The sequence below is a fragment of the Balaenoptera physalus genome, assembly GCF_965194825.1.
Source record: "Balaenoptera physalus genome assembly, chromosome: 4".
Classification (NCBI taxonomy): Eukaryota; Metazoa; Chordata; class Mammalia; order Artiodactyla; family Balaenopteridae; genus Balaenoptera; species Balaenoptera physalus.
This window is the reverse complement of record NC_138891.1, coordinates 42,597,936-42,613,338: the sequence shown is the minus strand read 5'-3', so window position 1 is coordinate 42,613,338 and position 15,403 is coordinate 42,597,936. Positions and strand designations below refer to the sequence as shown.

Genomic DNA, 15,403 nt, shown 5'->3' with positions numbered 1-15,403 from the left:
CTTGTATATTTGGTATATAGGAATTATGTATATGAACATAGTTCACACTGGGGTGTTTTGGAATGAACTGTTTCATTACTATTTTTCAGGCTTGTTAGAATAATCATTCCTCTTAACTCTAAAATGTCATCGTTTTTTGCTTTTGTTTTCTTTTTCCCGGCTGACCAAGGAGGCATTGCAAAATAGATTTCAACCCTTTATAATCTGAACTGAAATTATGTGAGTGCTATAAATCAAAGCCACTGGCTTTAGTAACTGACAGAGTAAACCAAAAACAATGCTGTAGATGTCAGTGTTTCAATGTGAACATGTATTTCTGACAAAATTTTAAAAAGGCAAACACTGCTTTCTAAAATAGGAGCAAAAGTTATTGCATCTTCTCCAATTCTGTATTTATTACTCCATTTTTCTGAATATATGCCTGAGATAAAGGGAAATCAAGACGAAAAATACAGAGACTGGTTGTAGTCTCGGAGCCTAAATAGGGGGAGTATTCTTGCTTAATATCCCATGGTTATAGTTTTTTCCCATGTAGCCAGATTTATATCTTTTCATTATTACACTAAGCAGTCACTGTTTGTCTCTGCATATACTGAGACAGATGGGGATATAAAACGTGCACAAGAGACATCATTCTCTTCAGTTAGAGATGTCTAATACATCATTCCTACAGGATTAAAAAAAAATTATATGAGCAAACATGACCCTTTTCATTATATGGAAAACTCTCTAGGAAGCAGGAACATTAAATAACCCTGTGCTTTGTCTTTGTGAAATCGTCTGTTTTAAATTGAATACTCACTGGTATTCATGTTGGCATTTGGAAAATTACCAGTTTTAAAACTCGCTCCCAGATGTAGCTGTGACTGTGTTTATCTGACTTTAGTTTTATTGGGGCACTCTAAAATGGAAGGTCTATCATTTAGTCTCTCTTTCTAAAAAGGGGTATTCCCTCCTTGAAAATGCACAAATTCTAAGGATTCAGGGTAAAACGATGTCTAGCATTTGGATGGTAAACAGTACCTAGGACAGTAAAAGTGGTTTAGGAGAACAGTAAATAAGACCACATGTATCTATTTTCACTGGGAAAGAATGGAATAGGGATTGTAATTTTACTAACTTTACAAATAACTCAGAATTCATTCTTCCTTCAGTGTTATCTCAACTTCAGAAAGAGCACAAACATCAGAAAGCATGATTCACGATGTAATAAAATGTCTTCTTAATTTAAAATATTTTATATTATTCTTTGATTTTTGTCTTGTATACTTTATTTTTTAAATTAATTAATTAACTAATTTTTTTTTTAATGAAACTCTCTAGGAGTTAAGCCAGCATTTTTATTTATTTATTTATTTTTAGCTGTGTTGGGTCTTCGTTTCTGTGCGAGGGCTTTCTCTAGTTGCGGCAAGCGGGGGCCACTCTTGATCGCGGTGCGCGGGCCTTTCACCGTCGCGGCCTCTCTTGTTGCGGAGCACAGGCTCCAGACGCGCAGGCTCAGTAGTTGTGGCTCACGGGCCCAGTTGCTCCGCGGCATATGGGATCCTCCCAGACCAAGGCGCGAACCCGCGTCCCCTGCATTGGCAGGCAGACTCTCAACCACTGCACCACCAGGGAAGCCCCTAATTAATTTATTTTTATTTATTTATTTGGCTGCACTGGGTCTTGGTTGTGGCACATGGGATCTTCGTTGGCGTGTGCGGGATCTTTCGTTGCGGCATGCAAACTCTTAGTTGCGGTATGTGGGACCTAGTTCCCTGACCAGGGATCCAACCTGGACCCCCTGTATTGGGAGCGTGGAGTCCTAGCCACTGGACCACCAGGGAAGTCCCTGTCTTGTATATTTTCTTGAGAATGCTTTTCTTTACATTCTGACTTTGATCTCACTGGAAATAAATTTTGCATTTTTTTAAAAAAATGTTCCAAATTATTTTGCTTAAATGTTATTCTACCTGTGCCATCAGTCCTAAGAAAAGGAGCTTTAGAATTGTGTTTGTTAACATGTAAGCAAAGCATTAGCCAATACTCTGAATGGGAAGCCTTGAATCTCAATAGGTGAAAAGTGGGGAAAACTGCCTTCTACAGATGTATGTGCAGGTGTCAGCAATTGCTATTAAATACAACCTATGCAGGTAAAAGTTTAATAATCTAAATTTTTGATAACCTACTTTTTATGTTTTTAATGTCTGAGTATCCTAAAGGTTTTCTCCACCCCCACCTCCCCCAATTCCTTGACTATTACTTCTACCTTTGTTTCTGCACGAACACATTTTAAATTATGCATTGTCTAATTAATACAGGAATATGTTGAGATACTGCATGACATCACACTTAACCTCTGAATTTCTTCATGACAAAAGGTGATGGGAGAGTGTGGCTGAAACATGGGCCCTTTCCTATGGAGGCAGAAACCCAGGCAGACTCCCCTGCCCCCTAACCCTCCCCACAACCACAATCTGCCATTGGAGCCCTCATAGTACTCTACTTGTGCTCAAAGCTAGGGACTGGTCCTTGGAGGTTTTGAGATTAATTTGGATTTGGCAAATGTCAGAGGGGATTATAATGCCAGATTATAGGATTTCTAGAGTAAATGGAACCACATCTCTAAATGTAATCTACACTTTTGCTACTTGCTTGCTTTTTGGTGGAGTTTTGAACTGTGCAAATGCTTATAATGATCTGCTAAAATGAACAGTTACTCCATGTTTTCTTCTAAGTCCTTAACTTGTATTTACTGAAATGATTGTACAAATGATGGTGTGGTTACTACTAAACACATAAACATGATCATAATCAACCCTTGGTTAAACAGTTTGCAGCTTAACAGTAGTAAAAATAAAAAATAATGGACAAAGCATCAACATTATTAAGAATTAGAAAATAAATTTACATACTAGAAAACAAGTTTAGAGTCACATATCTAACGGAAGCCTTATAGTGTCAACTGTCACTTGCCCTTTGCAATCTGCCACCTAGTCTAAGTGATTTTACTTTCTGTTTTATACTATTCTGGATAACAACCAGAGGGAGGGTGTATTCCTAAATATTGGATATAATTTTAAGATAATGACTTTATCCTAAATTCACTTTGTACCATATTTTTGACTAGATTTGCTTCCTCTGTGATTTGGGGATTCTCTCTCCAAATAACTTGCCAAACTTAATTATGTATATATAAAATGTGAAAGGTGGGACAACATGGGACAGGGATTTCAGAAAGAATAAGAAAAGAGAGTAAGTGTAAATAGTTTACATTTCCATTATTATACAATGGATACATAATTTTTAAAAATCTAGTTAGAATTTTAAAAATGAATTAATACCAAATATGCCATTCCCCCTTTTCTATTATTTTAAATATTTTTTTTTACTCTCACATAGTGATAAAATGTAAAAATATTTATTTTGATTCCATCTGGAAAGCAAAGATAACTTCAGAAAAGCAACTGAAAGCCCTTGGAACAAATTTGAGAAATCCCTAGCTATGGCAAGGCTCTTGCTTATTATTCACGTAAAAAGAAGGGAGCCCACGTTTAGAGTTTCAAGCAGGATTGTTGGGCTTCTGCTATCAATAAAATTAGATTAAATCATACTATTTCTTAATACTGCTTTCACTAACAAATCAGTCTCTTCCGTGAAAGAATTAGTGCTGCTAAATTGCAAACTATACTGCAACTGCTAAGAGTCATAGTGAATGAGAAAACAGTAATATTTCTTTTAGCAGAATTTCCCAAAGTGGGTGCTGTGGAACATGAGCTCCTTGGAGTGTTACTAGGTGTTACGCAAAAAAGTTTGCGTGGTCAGATTAATCTGGAAAACACTGGAATTACATTTGTGGTGTTTATTTATTTCCCCTGGAGGATATTTAAATTAGAACCTTTGATGTGCTTATATGTACTAACTTTCTAGGATAGTATGTTTCCCAAACTCATTTGACCCTGGAGCCCCGTGTTTGGAACAGTATGTTTGGAACTTGTGTCCTGTGGAGCACACTTTGGGGAACACTGTATCTCATTACTCCTGCAGTGTTCAACTAATTAGCTTAGAAGTCTAGATGTGAAGGATTTAATCCAGAGTCAATTAAATAGGACCCAGCATGGTATCTAATGGTCATGTCATTTCTGCAGAGCTGGGTCAGGAATGCTGGTGTGATGAGCTAAGGTAATTTGTGGGGAAAATTAAGAGAAGATCAGTCTAATAATGGGTCAAAAAGAGGAAACAATTTTCTGAGGTCATTGGAAAATAAAACCTTATCCAGAGTATGAATTCCTATACTTACAAGTGTACAATGAAATGTTGCCCTTTCTAAAGTTTTTGTGTTCCCAGTGGCAAGAGAGTTAGATCTGGCAACAATTCGGGGGGGAAAATGTCAGGAAAATCAAATATACCTGGCAAAGGAAAAAGCGATCACTCCCTTTGTGAATCCCTCATGTATTGCCAGATATCCTAGTGATCCAATTCAATCGTGTAATCAACTTCCTAGGATCACTTCAAATAGTGTTGATGATGCCATCACTCATGCAATCCTGTTTGCACAAAATGTTCATGGACTTGAAATCATCACAGCTGTATGAAATAAGACCTGTTTTAAATTATCCAGATCACATATGCTCCATCACTCTATAAAGCACTCTGTAATACTCTTACCACATAGACAAGATTCTAGAGCCCAATGCCTTCAGTCAAAGGCAAGGAATAGAATGTAGCCACTGGTTACCAGTAAGATGTACAGTCATGTTGCATTAGAACAGCGACCTCAGAGTTAAGTGCCTTGGGCAAGTTGGTCGTGTGAAATAAATGCCGGTCTTGGGAACTAGCTTTGGAGTTTTCCATATAAGTATTATTTATTCCTTTTATTAGAGAATTGCAAATACAGTGAATTAAAAAAAAAGTTTCCCTGTCTCTCCCCCCACCCCCCAATCCCAACCCATTTTAAGAGTACAAATTGCCAGTGGAGCAGCGGGAGAGCAGTGCATTAATGAAGACCTGGGCTTGGCATCTTGCTGGGGGCTCATAAGCACATGATCATTGGTTCCCAGCTTCATTTCTAAAAGACTATAAAACCATTCCAAAATTTGGCACCGTGGGGGTTATTGGCAATGCGAACTCAGGCTAGGGGGTCTGGGTGACAATTCCAAAGCTTTGGCAGTGCTGTTTAGGGAAGCTTCACATGCAAACTTCTCAAATCAATTTCCCTAACTAGACTCAACCTTCCCTGTCCCTGGAAAATGGGAGTGGCTGGCCGGTGAGCCACAGGGCATGCCGGGTGATGTCTGCAGACCCCCGACAGCTGGAGGCGGCTCAGGGAGAGAGAGCTCCAGGAGGATGGGGAAGGGAACAAAGTAGCCTGATTTGAGACATAACTATTAATCAAACTGCTACTATTTTGCCTAGAACTTCTGTTTTTCAAGAATCTACAAGCCAAACTGGGAGAAAAAGAGGCAGAAAGGGAGTAAAAAACACACGCACTACTTGATTAAAGTCAGAAATGAATTAATTCTACAAAGCAAAGTTTAGAAGATGCCTTGTGAACCTCAGAGGGAAAGCCATGCACTCCTGCACTCAGCACCATCTAGTAAGACATTTTGCAGGGCAAATAAACACTAATTTACTAACTTAGTCACTTTTCTCCTTCATTGTCACCAAAACAGTAGTACCGTTTTCATTTTAGACAATCACAATGATCATAGAATTTAAAAATGTCTTTCCATCGTTATTATGAATTTGGGGTTAAGTTAAAAATAAAAAAGGAAAATTAACTGCATACCGTAATACGCTGACACTGCTTATTCCTGGACTCCGGTTAGAGGGTGGGCTTTGGTAACTCTCCAGAATCAGAACCTCCTAAAATCACGAAGAAAACTCAGGCCACCTGGCCTGACTGTCCCATCACTGATCACAACCTGCATGTTTCCCACATTCCCTTCCCAACCCCCGCCTCAAATACACACATCCAAATGTTCAGTGTCTCTCAATAGGCAGATACTCCAATCTAACATGGTGGCAGGTATTTTTTACTAGAACATTCTATGGCTTAAAAAAAAGAAGGAAAAAACACCGAGGTTCTAATTCTCATATTGTAAATTCTAATGTTATAGTTTACCAAAGTAAGCACGTCTCTTGGGAAACCACTATTAATTCTTTCAGTCAAAGAAAGGTTAAGTGCTTAGAGGAATCCAAACAGATTACAGTCCTTGGCAGCCACAAGGGAATCTTTTCATCCTCCTGAGTTCACTCCTAGAACCCACGTCAGGAAAGCTCCACAGCTGAAGAAGGCAGGGAAGCGGCATGGTGGGCAGGAGGTGGCCAGTGAATGGGGCCTTTGAGAAGCTATAAAGGCAAATGCTCACTCTGGAAGGACAAAACCAGGTGGACGCCCTGACATATCAGACACAGAGGGGCGGGGATGCAATGAAAATCTTGTTTGGCTGTTTGAGCCCCTCAGCCAGGGAAACAGGATGACCCAGCCTTTTCTGTAATTAACTTATAAAATACTGAGATTGGAAATGTGACTTTGGTGATAAGAAATGAAAAGCGGCAAGTCTGGCCACAAAAATAACTCAGTGGTTTGCAACCAAATGTTAAAGACTGCTGCCTTTCTACGGTCTAGCAGGACCACATCCCAGTAGTTTACCACCAAATTCCAGAACTTGTCTGCGAACTCTGTACTCAGCTTCAGGGCGCACACGTGCAGTTCTACACCGCTGCTTCTCAGAACGCTGCTTCAGAGACACCTGAAAGCTACTAGAACAGGAGAGGAAAAAATGCACAAAACTGGGCAGCTGGAGCTCGATTCGAGATGGCAACCTCACCAGCGTTCTCTCTGAATGCAAATAGCAGACCTCCCAAAGGGCGCTGTGACTTATTCGGCCATGGTTTCCTCTATCTACCCTTAAAGGTGGAAGGAATTATGGTACTGTGATTTGCTTTTTTCACTTGGTAATGTAAAAAAATCGTGGTGTCTGGTGGTAAAGTTTAACAGCTGCCTATTACATTAGGTAAGGTGTAGGCCAAAGATTAAGGTCATGCATGATTAGGATAAACACACAAAGACTGGTCAGGTGGTACACAAAGTCTATTTAACTAATAAAGAAAGCGAGGGAAGAAGGTTACTTCTGCCGTGCAAGCGGCTCTCATCCTCCCCACGTCCCTCAGCCTCCAAGAGCAGCCACGGAATAATAAACCATTTCCGAATCTGTTTCTGCAGGGCTGCTGCAGGGCAGAAAACCTGGGCTCAGGAGGGCAAAGCATTCTCAGGACAGCTCTGCCCCTCTCAGCAAAGGGTGTGGCCACATCGGCCCTGACTCACTGCTCCAATGAGAGGACACAAAGTCTGATGCCTGGAGGGCCCTGTAAGGGATCTTGAAAACAATCGTAAAAGGAGAATATATGGCACATATGCCATTCACTTCATACATGTGACTCTACAGCTATATATTTATATATTTTGAACATTGGATGAAAGAGTTGGGAAAACACGAAGAAACCATTTTCCAGCCTCTCAACTACATTGGCCAAGGGCACCCTCTGTTCATCACGGCACGTAGACCTAAGACGGCTGGGGATGGGGAACCCCATGTCTGGGATGGATAATCCTAACTGTAACTCCCACACCTTTCACTACATTAAAAGAGACCAGTGTGTTGAAAGTCCTTTAGTCTAAGGCAGCTGCAACCCCAAAGGGTTCACTGCTCTTCTGTTTTGCTGCTATTCCTGAACTTCACCACCATGACTGTTATGTTGTCAGGGCAGCCTCTGTAAAATGACTGTAAAACTATGCTCTTGGCCCCAAAGTGAGGTTCATCCAAGCGGTCCTTGATGAATCGAACAGCTTCTTCGTTGCTGAAAGCATCCCAGAGGCCGTCTGATGCCAAGATCATGAACTCGGGCTGGAGCTTGTCCAGGTCAAAGGTCAGGATATCTGGGTCTGGGATGACCACGTTGAGATTTTTCAGCGGATAATCCCCCAGGGATCGAGACATGGCCAGGATTCCCTGGACCCTCCAGGAGCCATTGAAACTGATGAAACCACCTGGAAAGATAGAATGAGCCCATTAGCTTGACCAGCTGCTCTCTCACACCCCGCGTGTGGTCTGCGTGCATCTGCAAAGGGCTGACCTACTGCATGTGACCTGTGTGCTCCCCTCACCCCACCTTGGCGCTACCAGGAGGGAACAGCGTTCCTCTGCATGGCTTGAGGTTTGACGCTCTACGGGTAGATCCTCAGGCCCTCATCCTTGGTATCTTAAAAGCCTTCAAGACCAAATTAATAAGAATATTGAGGGTAGGAGGTATGGACGGGTGAGGGCATCAGTTTTAACTTAAGGACACCTTGGCAGCTCGGTGACTGACAGTAGGGAGGTCTAGGGTGGGGATCCAGGGACAGCAGCAAAACAGCACTGAAAGGCAGGTGGATGGTACCAGAGAAAACCACTGGGATCCATCATTAGCTTGAGGCTGCCCTTGGGTGTGCCTACATCTCAAAACACCTCCCCAGATAGAATCAGGATTAAAGAATGGTGTATTTTAACACAGTTGTTAAAGGCTCAGGCTCTCGGGTCAGACTGCTTGGATTTGATTCCTGGCTCTGTTACTTTTAGCTTTGTGTGACTTTGGATGAGAAACTCTTTCTGATCCTTGGTTTCCTTGGTTCCAAAATTGGGACAATATCAGTACCTATTCCACTGAGGAGTTGTGAGAAATAAAGGAGTTAGTTATTCCATATTAATCACCTGGCACAGTGCCTGCATGTACCATGCATTCAGTATTATCTATTATTAGTTTTTCTTTAAGGGAGCTAGAACTTTGTCCATTCGCATATTATTTGTCAGATATTTATTAAATATATATTCCATGCAGGGCAATTTGCAAGCTATAAAGTTAGACAAGATCCAGACCTTTCTATAAAGAAGTAGACAGCCTGGCAGGAGGGAAAAGCCACCTGTATCAACAGCTACAAGCACAAAGCAGTATTTCTTCAGGGAGAGACTAGCACCTGCTAAATGCTGTAGGCAGATGGGGAGGAGGGAACGAAGATTTCTGGTTGTGATAATCAGGGAGGAGTGAGCGTTAAAGCTGGGCTTTGAACGATGGGTAGGACTTCCATGGGCAGGGATGTACGAGAACATTCCGGGAAGCGTGGTCTCCTGGGCAAGAGCATGGGCTCTGGAGTCACTGTCCTGGGTCTCAGTTCTGGTCTCACCATTCACTAGCTGCGTGTCCTTGGGCACACGAGCCTCTCTGAGGCTCCACTTCCTTGGTTGTAAAATGAGGATAACATTATCAACCTCGTAAGGCAGGGAAAGAGAAAGTATATGTAAAGCACTCAGCTTAGCTCCCAGCACAGAGCGAGCACACAGTAAATGGCAGCTGACATCACTGTTGTTGTGGAAACAGCTTAAGGAATGGAGACAGAAAGACCAACGTGTATTTGGCCTAGACTGGTTGCAGCGTACTGTCACACAAAACAGGAGGGGGAGAGGTGTCCAGAAGGGAAGGCTGAGGTCAGAGAAAACACACATAAAGATAAGAAAACCAATCGTTGTTCATTAAGCCCTGATGTAAAATAAACCCTTGACACAACAGGCGAGATTAACGTCCTTGGAGATGCTGTCAGAATTTGCTACTATAATCACTGCGGGGGCGGGGGAGGGTGGATGGGTACGGCAGGGAAGAGGAGAGAGGATAAAATGGGTTGACGTTTCAGAAGAGAGGGCTGGATGCTAAGGTGGCATCTCCACCTGTACCGTATACACATCCCTGCCTGTGCTTCCTCAAGATCAGGTTGACTATATCCTAAGTCCAGGGTCACAGTGGACTGAGACGCTCTATTCGTAAGGAGGGAAGCTCGTCAAAGCTCGAGAGATGCTCTTAAAACACTGTTCCATCCCATCAACAGAAAACCTGACCAAAGCTTTCATTAAAAATTATTCTGCATCTCAAGCAGTCACTGAAGCAGGAGGTTGTAATAAAACTCAACGCTTTTGGACTCAACAGTATAGCTTCCAACTGTGAAAACTCAAATGTTGATTAGGTTCTGGGCAGAAGCTGATGTGTAGACATTGAGGGTCAGCCTGTAGATTCCCCCAGGCAGCAGGGGCCCTTCTTGGGCTGAGACCCAGGGTACCTGAGCTCCCTCGGCAGCTGGGCCTGCAGCTTAGCATGTGACACAGAGGCTACATGCTGTGGTTGTCAGTCTGGGGAGGGAAGGGCTCCTCCCCTGCACGGGTAGAAAAGAATTCCCCCCAAATTGACTATGAAAATGTTATCATCAACTGATCATCTTCCTTCAAGTCTTCGTCCCAGTGTCACCTTAGTGAGGCCTATGCTGACCACCCCGTGACACTCCCTGTTCCCTAACCTGCTTTGTGTCTCTCCATAGCAGTTATCACCTTGTAATATACTAGATAATTTACCTGTTTTTACTTATTTATTGTTAATGTCTGTTTGTCTACTACGTTCCCTACCTGTTTCTCAATTCCAAGATGTAAGTTTGTACCCCCAGCCCCTAGATGTTGAAAAAGTGAAAAAGGGATTCTCCCCCTCCCCGAACTGAAATACGTACTTATATTAGGCACTGAGCTCAGTGTTGGGAGTATAGAGAGGAACAGACCAAGTTCCTGCCTCAAAGAACTCATGGTCAGGAAGGCAAGACAGATAAGAGGGCCAGGTATGTCCACACATTGTGAAAGGTGACCCAAGAGGTCCACATAGGATGCCGGGGAAAGACTGAAGGGGGTGACAGGGAAGGCTGCCAAAAGGACACCCTTAAACCAAGTCTTAAAGGACAAGGTCGTTGTTACCCACTAGACGGTGGGGACAACACTTGCAAAGGCACAGAGGTATCAGCTCCATGGTGCATTTGGTGGTTAGTAGTTTGGCACGGCTGGAGAGAAGCGGGTTATGGCAAGCAGGGGCCCAAAGATCTCATTAGCCTTTAAACTAAGGGCTTTTTTTGGGCTCTTTTGGAATCTGTGGCCACGAAGAAGGGCAAATTCAGTGGCCACTCATTTGATAGGAAATGTTACAAAGTCCAGTCCCAGCTGCCTCAGCAGCAGCCTCTGTACTGGTCTACTCATCACTGGGTAAAGGAACATCTTCTCCCCCAGGGGCTCTCCCAGCAAGCCACCGTGTCCACTTGAACAAGACAGCACAAAGTCCTCGGGGGCATTCACAAACTCACCGGCTCTCTTTATCCTCTTCCTTTCCTTCAGCTGGTACGGCTTGTGATCATGAGACAAAGGAATGGCATTCCCGTCCTTGTCACACAGGACCCCACGCGAGTCACCCACATTGGCCACGGTGAGGTCTTTATCTGACAACAGAGCAATCAAACACGTTGTGCCTGCAAAACAGGAGAGAGAGGCAATACAGGAGGTCAGCGGTGCTTTGAGGTTAGGCTGCTTCTCGTGGTTACTGGTTCTTCAGTCATTAAAACTGCTCCTGCTGGGTGACAATTTGACTCCAGCCACTCCGAGAATGACAGCTGTTCACTTCAACAACACTGATCAGATCTGACAGTCAATTTTCTTAACCATGTTGGAGTCTCACTGAAATAGGCTAGGATAACATTATCATTTTCCCAAATCATTGTTGTCTCTGCTACTCTTGATTTAAATGCATATCACACTTAAAAGGATTCAGAGAGAATCAGAATCAGCTTGAAGCTTCAGACAATTGATATTTATTTTCTGCTGCTTTTTGGTGCTGAGTTTCTGTGAAATCCCTGTTGAAAGTGGGAAGGATGGGGGTCGGGTGGGCTCTTCAAGCAGGAGGGCCTGGAAGGGCCAGTAAATGACAGATGCCAACAACCAGGTCCTGTGGAGCCATGGGGAGCGGTGGCGAGCAGCCTATACAAGCTAGCCTATATGAAGTCTGACAGCAAAGACCGGCGGCCAGAAACAGGTCGGCGCCAGGGTGTGATGCGGGCGGACTGTAAAGGCAGAGGCAGGAAAACCCAATGTGAGGACAGAAATGAGGTCCATGTCGACGGGCAGTGGGGGATTGGGGTGGTCAGAGTCAGAAGGGAAGCAAGAGGGAAGAGCTGTTTGCCTGGAGCCCACACAAGACACAAAAGGACGAGCTCTCTCTCCTCAGACTCCTCATGGAATGAGAATGGATAAAAGCAAGGAGAGCTGCACAGTCAGGTCTAGTTTGAGGCCGCCCTTCTTACCTGCCCGGTGCCCTCTGTCCAGCCCCTCTCCTTTCTCCTCCCCCCTTTCTTGACAGTGTCACTGAGTATGCAAATACCTGCTGAAACGCACAACCCATTAAGCTCTGGCTTCAAACCGATAATGCCTTTCCTTGTTAAAATTATTCATCAATTAGTCTTCATTAATATTTAACCTCCTCATTAAGAAGGTCATATTTAATAACAGAATGCAAACTGCTTCTTATCTGCAAAGAATGACAAAAAAGACTGAATTCTTAAATAGACATAAAGAATAAACACAGATTGATATCAAGAGTGGGGAGAGTAATTAGCATTTTCAGCTATTATAGTCCTATTGGAAATTCCATTCTAAAGCCTGGTTAACTCAAAAGTGCCTTGATCAGAAATGGAAACACATGAAATGCTGGTTAACTCAGGATGTCTGATGTGAAAAGCCTTGTGAAAGGAGAAAAGACTAATCCCAGGATTATCAAAGCAAACAGCAAATCTTTCACCTTAAAAAGAGCTGTAAGAATGAAAATGTAAGCACAAGACGGACAATTCATGATTAGAAATCATTCTTCTCAGTTTTTGATATTAGTTGCATTTTGGTCTTCAAGCATCCTCACTTTGTCCTCAAGCATCTGATTGTGTTAACCTGTCTATCACGATGAGAGCACAGGTTCTCCTATAAGGCACACTCTTGGAGTTTGAAAGGTGAAATGGAGACACTGCGTTATTGGATGTTACATGGCTTGGGGGCGTTATATCAGTTCAACTCTTGGAGTTGTGTCTCTCAGAGGCCCTCTTCCCTTCTCGCTCTGTGCACTTCGAGAGATCGTGGCCCTGACCTTTGCTTCCACCACCATCTCACCTACACCGCTAGCCTGGTTGACACTCCTGAGGTCCATATCAACTGCCTGCTAGGCATTTCCATTTGCCCGTACAACATGGGATCCAGAAGAGGCTTTGGGGTCTCCATGTGAGGGAGGTGAAGGGATCCACCTGGATGAGCTATAAGCCGTTTCCCCAACCCCATTTCAGCCACAGCAGCGCTACATCCATTGTTAGCTTTATTGAACTGCTGCATGTTCTGTTTTGTTTTTTTTTTTTTAAAGAGGGGAGAGGTAATTTCTATAGCTAAAAAAAAAACCTTTGAAGTTTAATTGTATATGTGATTAAGAACCACTGAAGGGTTTTAAGCAGGAGAGTGACATGACGAGATCTGTGTTTTAGAAGATCATGTCAGTGGCTTTGTGGAAGATAAACTGGAAGCAGGGGGAACAGGCAGAGTTCATGAGGATCTGAATTAATGTAGGAAACACAGGGATTGAGGGTCGGGGACAGATTACTTAAGAGCAGAATGGATAGGTCATAGAGAATAAGGAATAAAGGAGAGGGGGAGGTCTAGGATAATGTCCTGGCGTCTAAAAGGGGGGCACTGGGTGCGCCATGGACAAGCACTTAAGGAGATGTCGGCTTGGGCTTTTGGGAAAGGCTTTCTCACTGAAAGAGACATGATGCAGAACACGACCCATTTCTTTGGCCTCCTGTGGCTCCTGTGTTTCCCGGGGCTGTGGCAGCCGTATTGCACCACGAGGGGCTATGGCTCAGAGTCAAGGCTCTGTGTCCAGAAGGAGGAGCGGAGAGGTGAGGAATCCGAGTCCCTGAGACATCACAGAACTGCTGAACCAGCCTGGACCCGTCCTGCTCTTGTTTTGCAAGACGCTAAATGACTTGACTACTTAAGGCTTTTTACGTTGGATTTTTTATTGTTGTTGTTCCTTGTGGTATCCTAAGTGGTTCAGGGGCTTACAGTTCAATAAGGGGCTTCTGGATGAGAGATTTAGAGGGGGACTGCTTTGCTTCACTCACATGTGAAGATTCATGGCCTGTTGATTCCTCTGTCAAGAACACGATCCCATTGTTTCTACGGGTCTATAAAATCTACCTCCTGATGTGGATTTCAGGAATGTACTGCTTTGAGAAAGTGGAAATTGCCTGTGTCAACAATAGACTCTTAGACCGGGCCGAAATGGGTGAGCCCCAGGTGGCAGAAGGAGAGCTGCAGGCTGTGTTTAGGATCACTGAAATGTCACTATTCCCGCTCCATAGAAACCTGCCTGCGTCCTGGGTGGAGGCCCAAGCAGGACCAAAAACACTGTAAACAACTTATTGTTTGGGCTTTATGGTCTTAGCTCAGGATTACAAGAGACAATTTATAATCTAATCTTACATTACAGCAGAAACTACCTTGTGGCTGAGGAAAACTCCAGAAAAACATTATGCCCAAGAGGAAAGGAGAAAATCACTTTTTCTTTTGTATGTATGAGAAAAAACACTGCCAAGACTCTGGTTATTAGTTTTGAGATAAACTTAGCCATCATAGTACTATTGATCAGAAATACCGGGGTCTGACAATATCACTTAACCCTGAACCTCAGGATTGTCTATATTAATAATTTAATCTAGGTGATACCTTAATTGCAAATCTGGACAATATTCTGGAGCTTTAACCTAATAGTCTGACTTAGATAAAAAAAAAAAAAAAAAAAAAAAACCAAACTGAAAAAGTAAAGTCACACAGAATAGACTTCAAAATCCTAGCTGAGTGAGGGCTGGCAAGTTATTTAACTTTTAAGCCTCAGAAAATGGTACCACCATCCACTTAGTTGCTCAAGCTAGGAAACATCCTTAGTTTTTCTCTCTTCCTCATTCCTGACATTCAATCCATCGTTAAGTTCTGTCACTCGTACCCTCAAACACATCTTAAACCCCTTCCCTTCTCTTGTTCTCATCGCGCTGACTGTAGTGCAGGCCACCCACCATCTCAGCCAGCAGGCTATTTCAGCTCTCCGGGTCCTGCATGATCTGCCCCTGCCCAACCTGTCCAATGTTACGGCATACCACCCTCCCCTTGCTCAAGGCCTCCCTTCTGTTGCCCAAACATGCCAAGCTTTTTGTTGCCCGTGGGCCTCTGTACGCAGTGTTCCCTCTGCCTAGCATAGCTCCTAGTCCTTGGCACTGGCTGACATGCACGTGGTGATGTCTCAGTTCAAGTGTGATATCTTCAGAGGCCTTCTCTGATGGGGGATCTCATTTCCTCTTTATGTCCTTTATTGCCCTCTCAACACACAATTATGTAAATATCTTGGGTATTTCTTTAAACAATTTATTTAATGCCAATCTTCCCCTGTACGATGTCAACTTCACAAGGGTAAGAATATCATCTGCTTGTTTTTCTTCCTATAA

At 43.2% G+C, this 15,403-nt stretch overlaps 1 protein-coding gene across 1 annotated transcript in view; it reads right to left on the bottom strand.

Annotated features, from left to right (window-relative positions):
• Positions 1-4,818: 4,818 nt before the first annotated feature.
• PPM1L (protein phosphatase, Mg2+/Mn2+ dependent 1L) overlaps positions 4,819-15,403 on the bottom strand; it is a 303,559-nt gene continuing 292,974 nt past the window's right edge. The window contains exons 3-4 of the mRNA XM_082458427.1: positions 11,183-11,344; positions 4,819-8,032 (exon numbers count right to left, since the gene is read on the bottom strand). Coding sequence (XP_082314553.1) covers positions 7,686-8,032; positions 11,183-11,344 — 509 coding nt within the window. The 3' untranslated portion in view covers positions 4,819-7,685. The remainder of the gene's footprint in view (positions 8,033-11,182; positions 11,345-15,403) is intronic.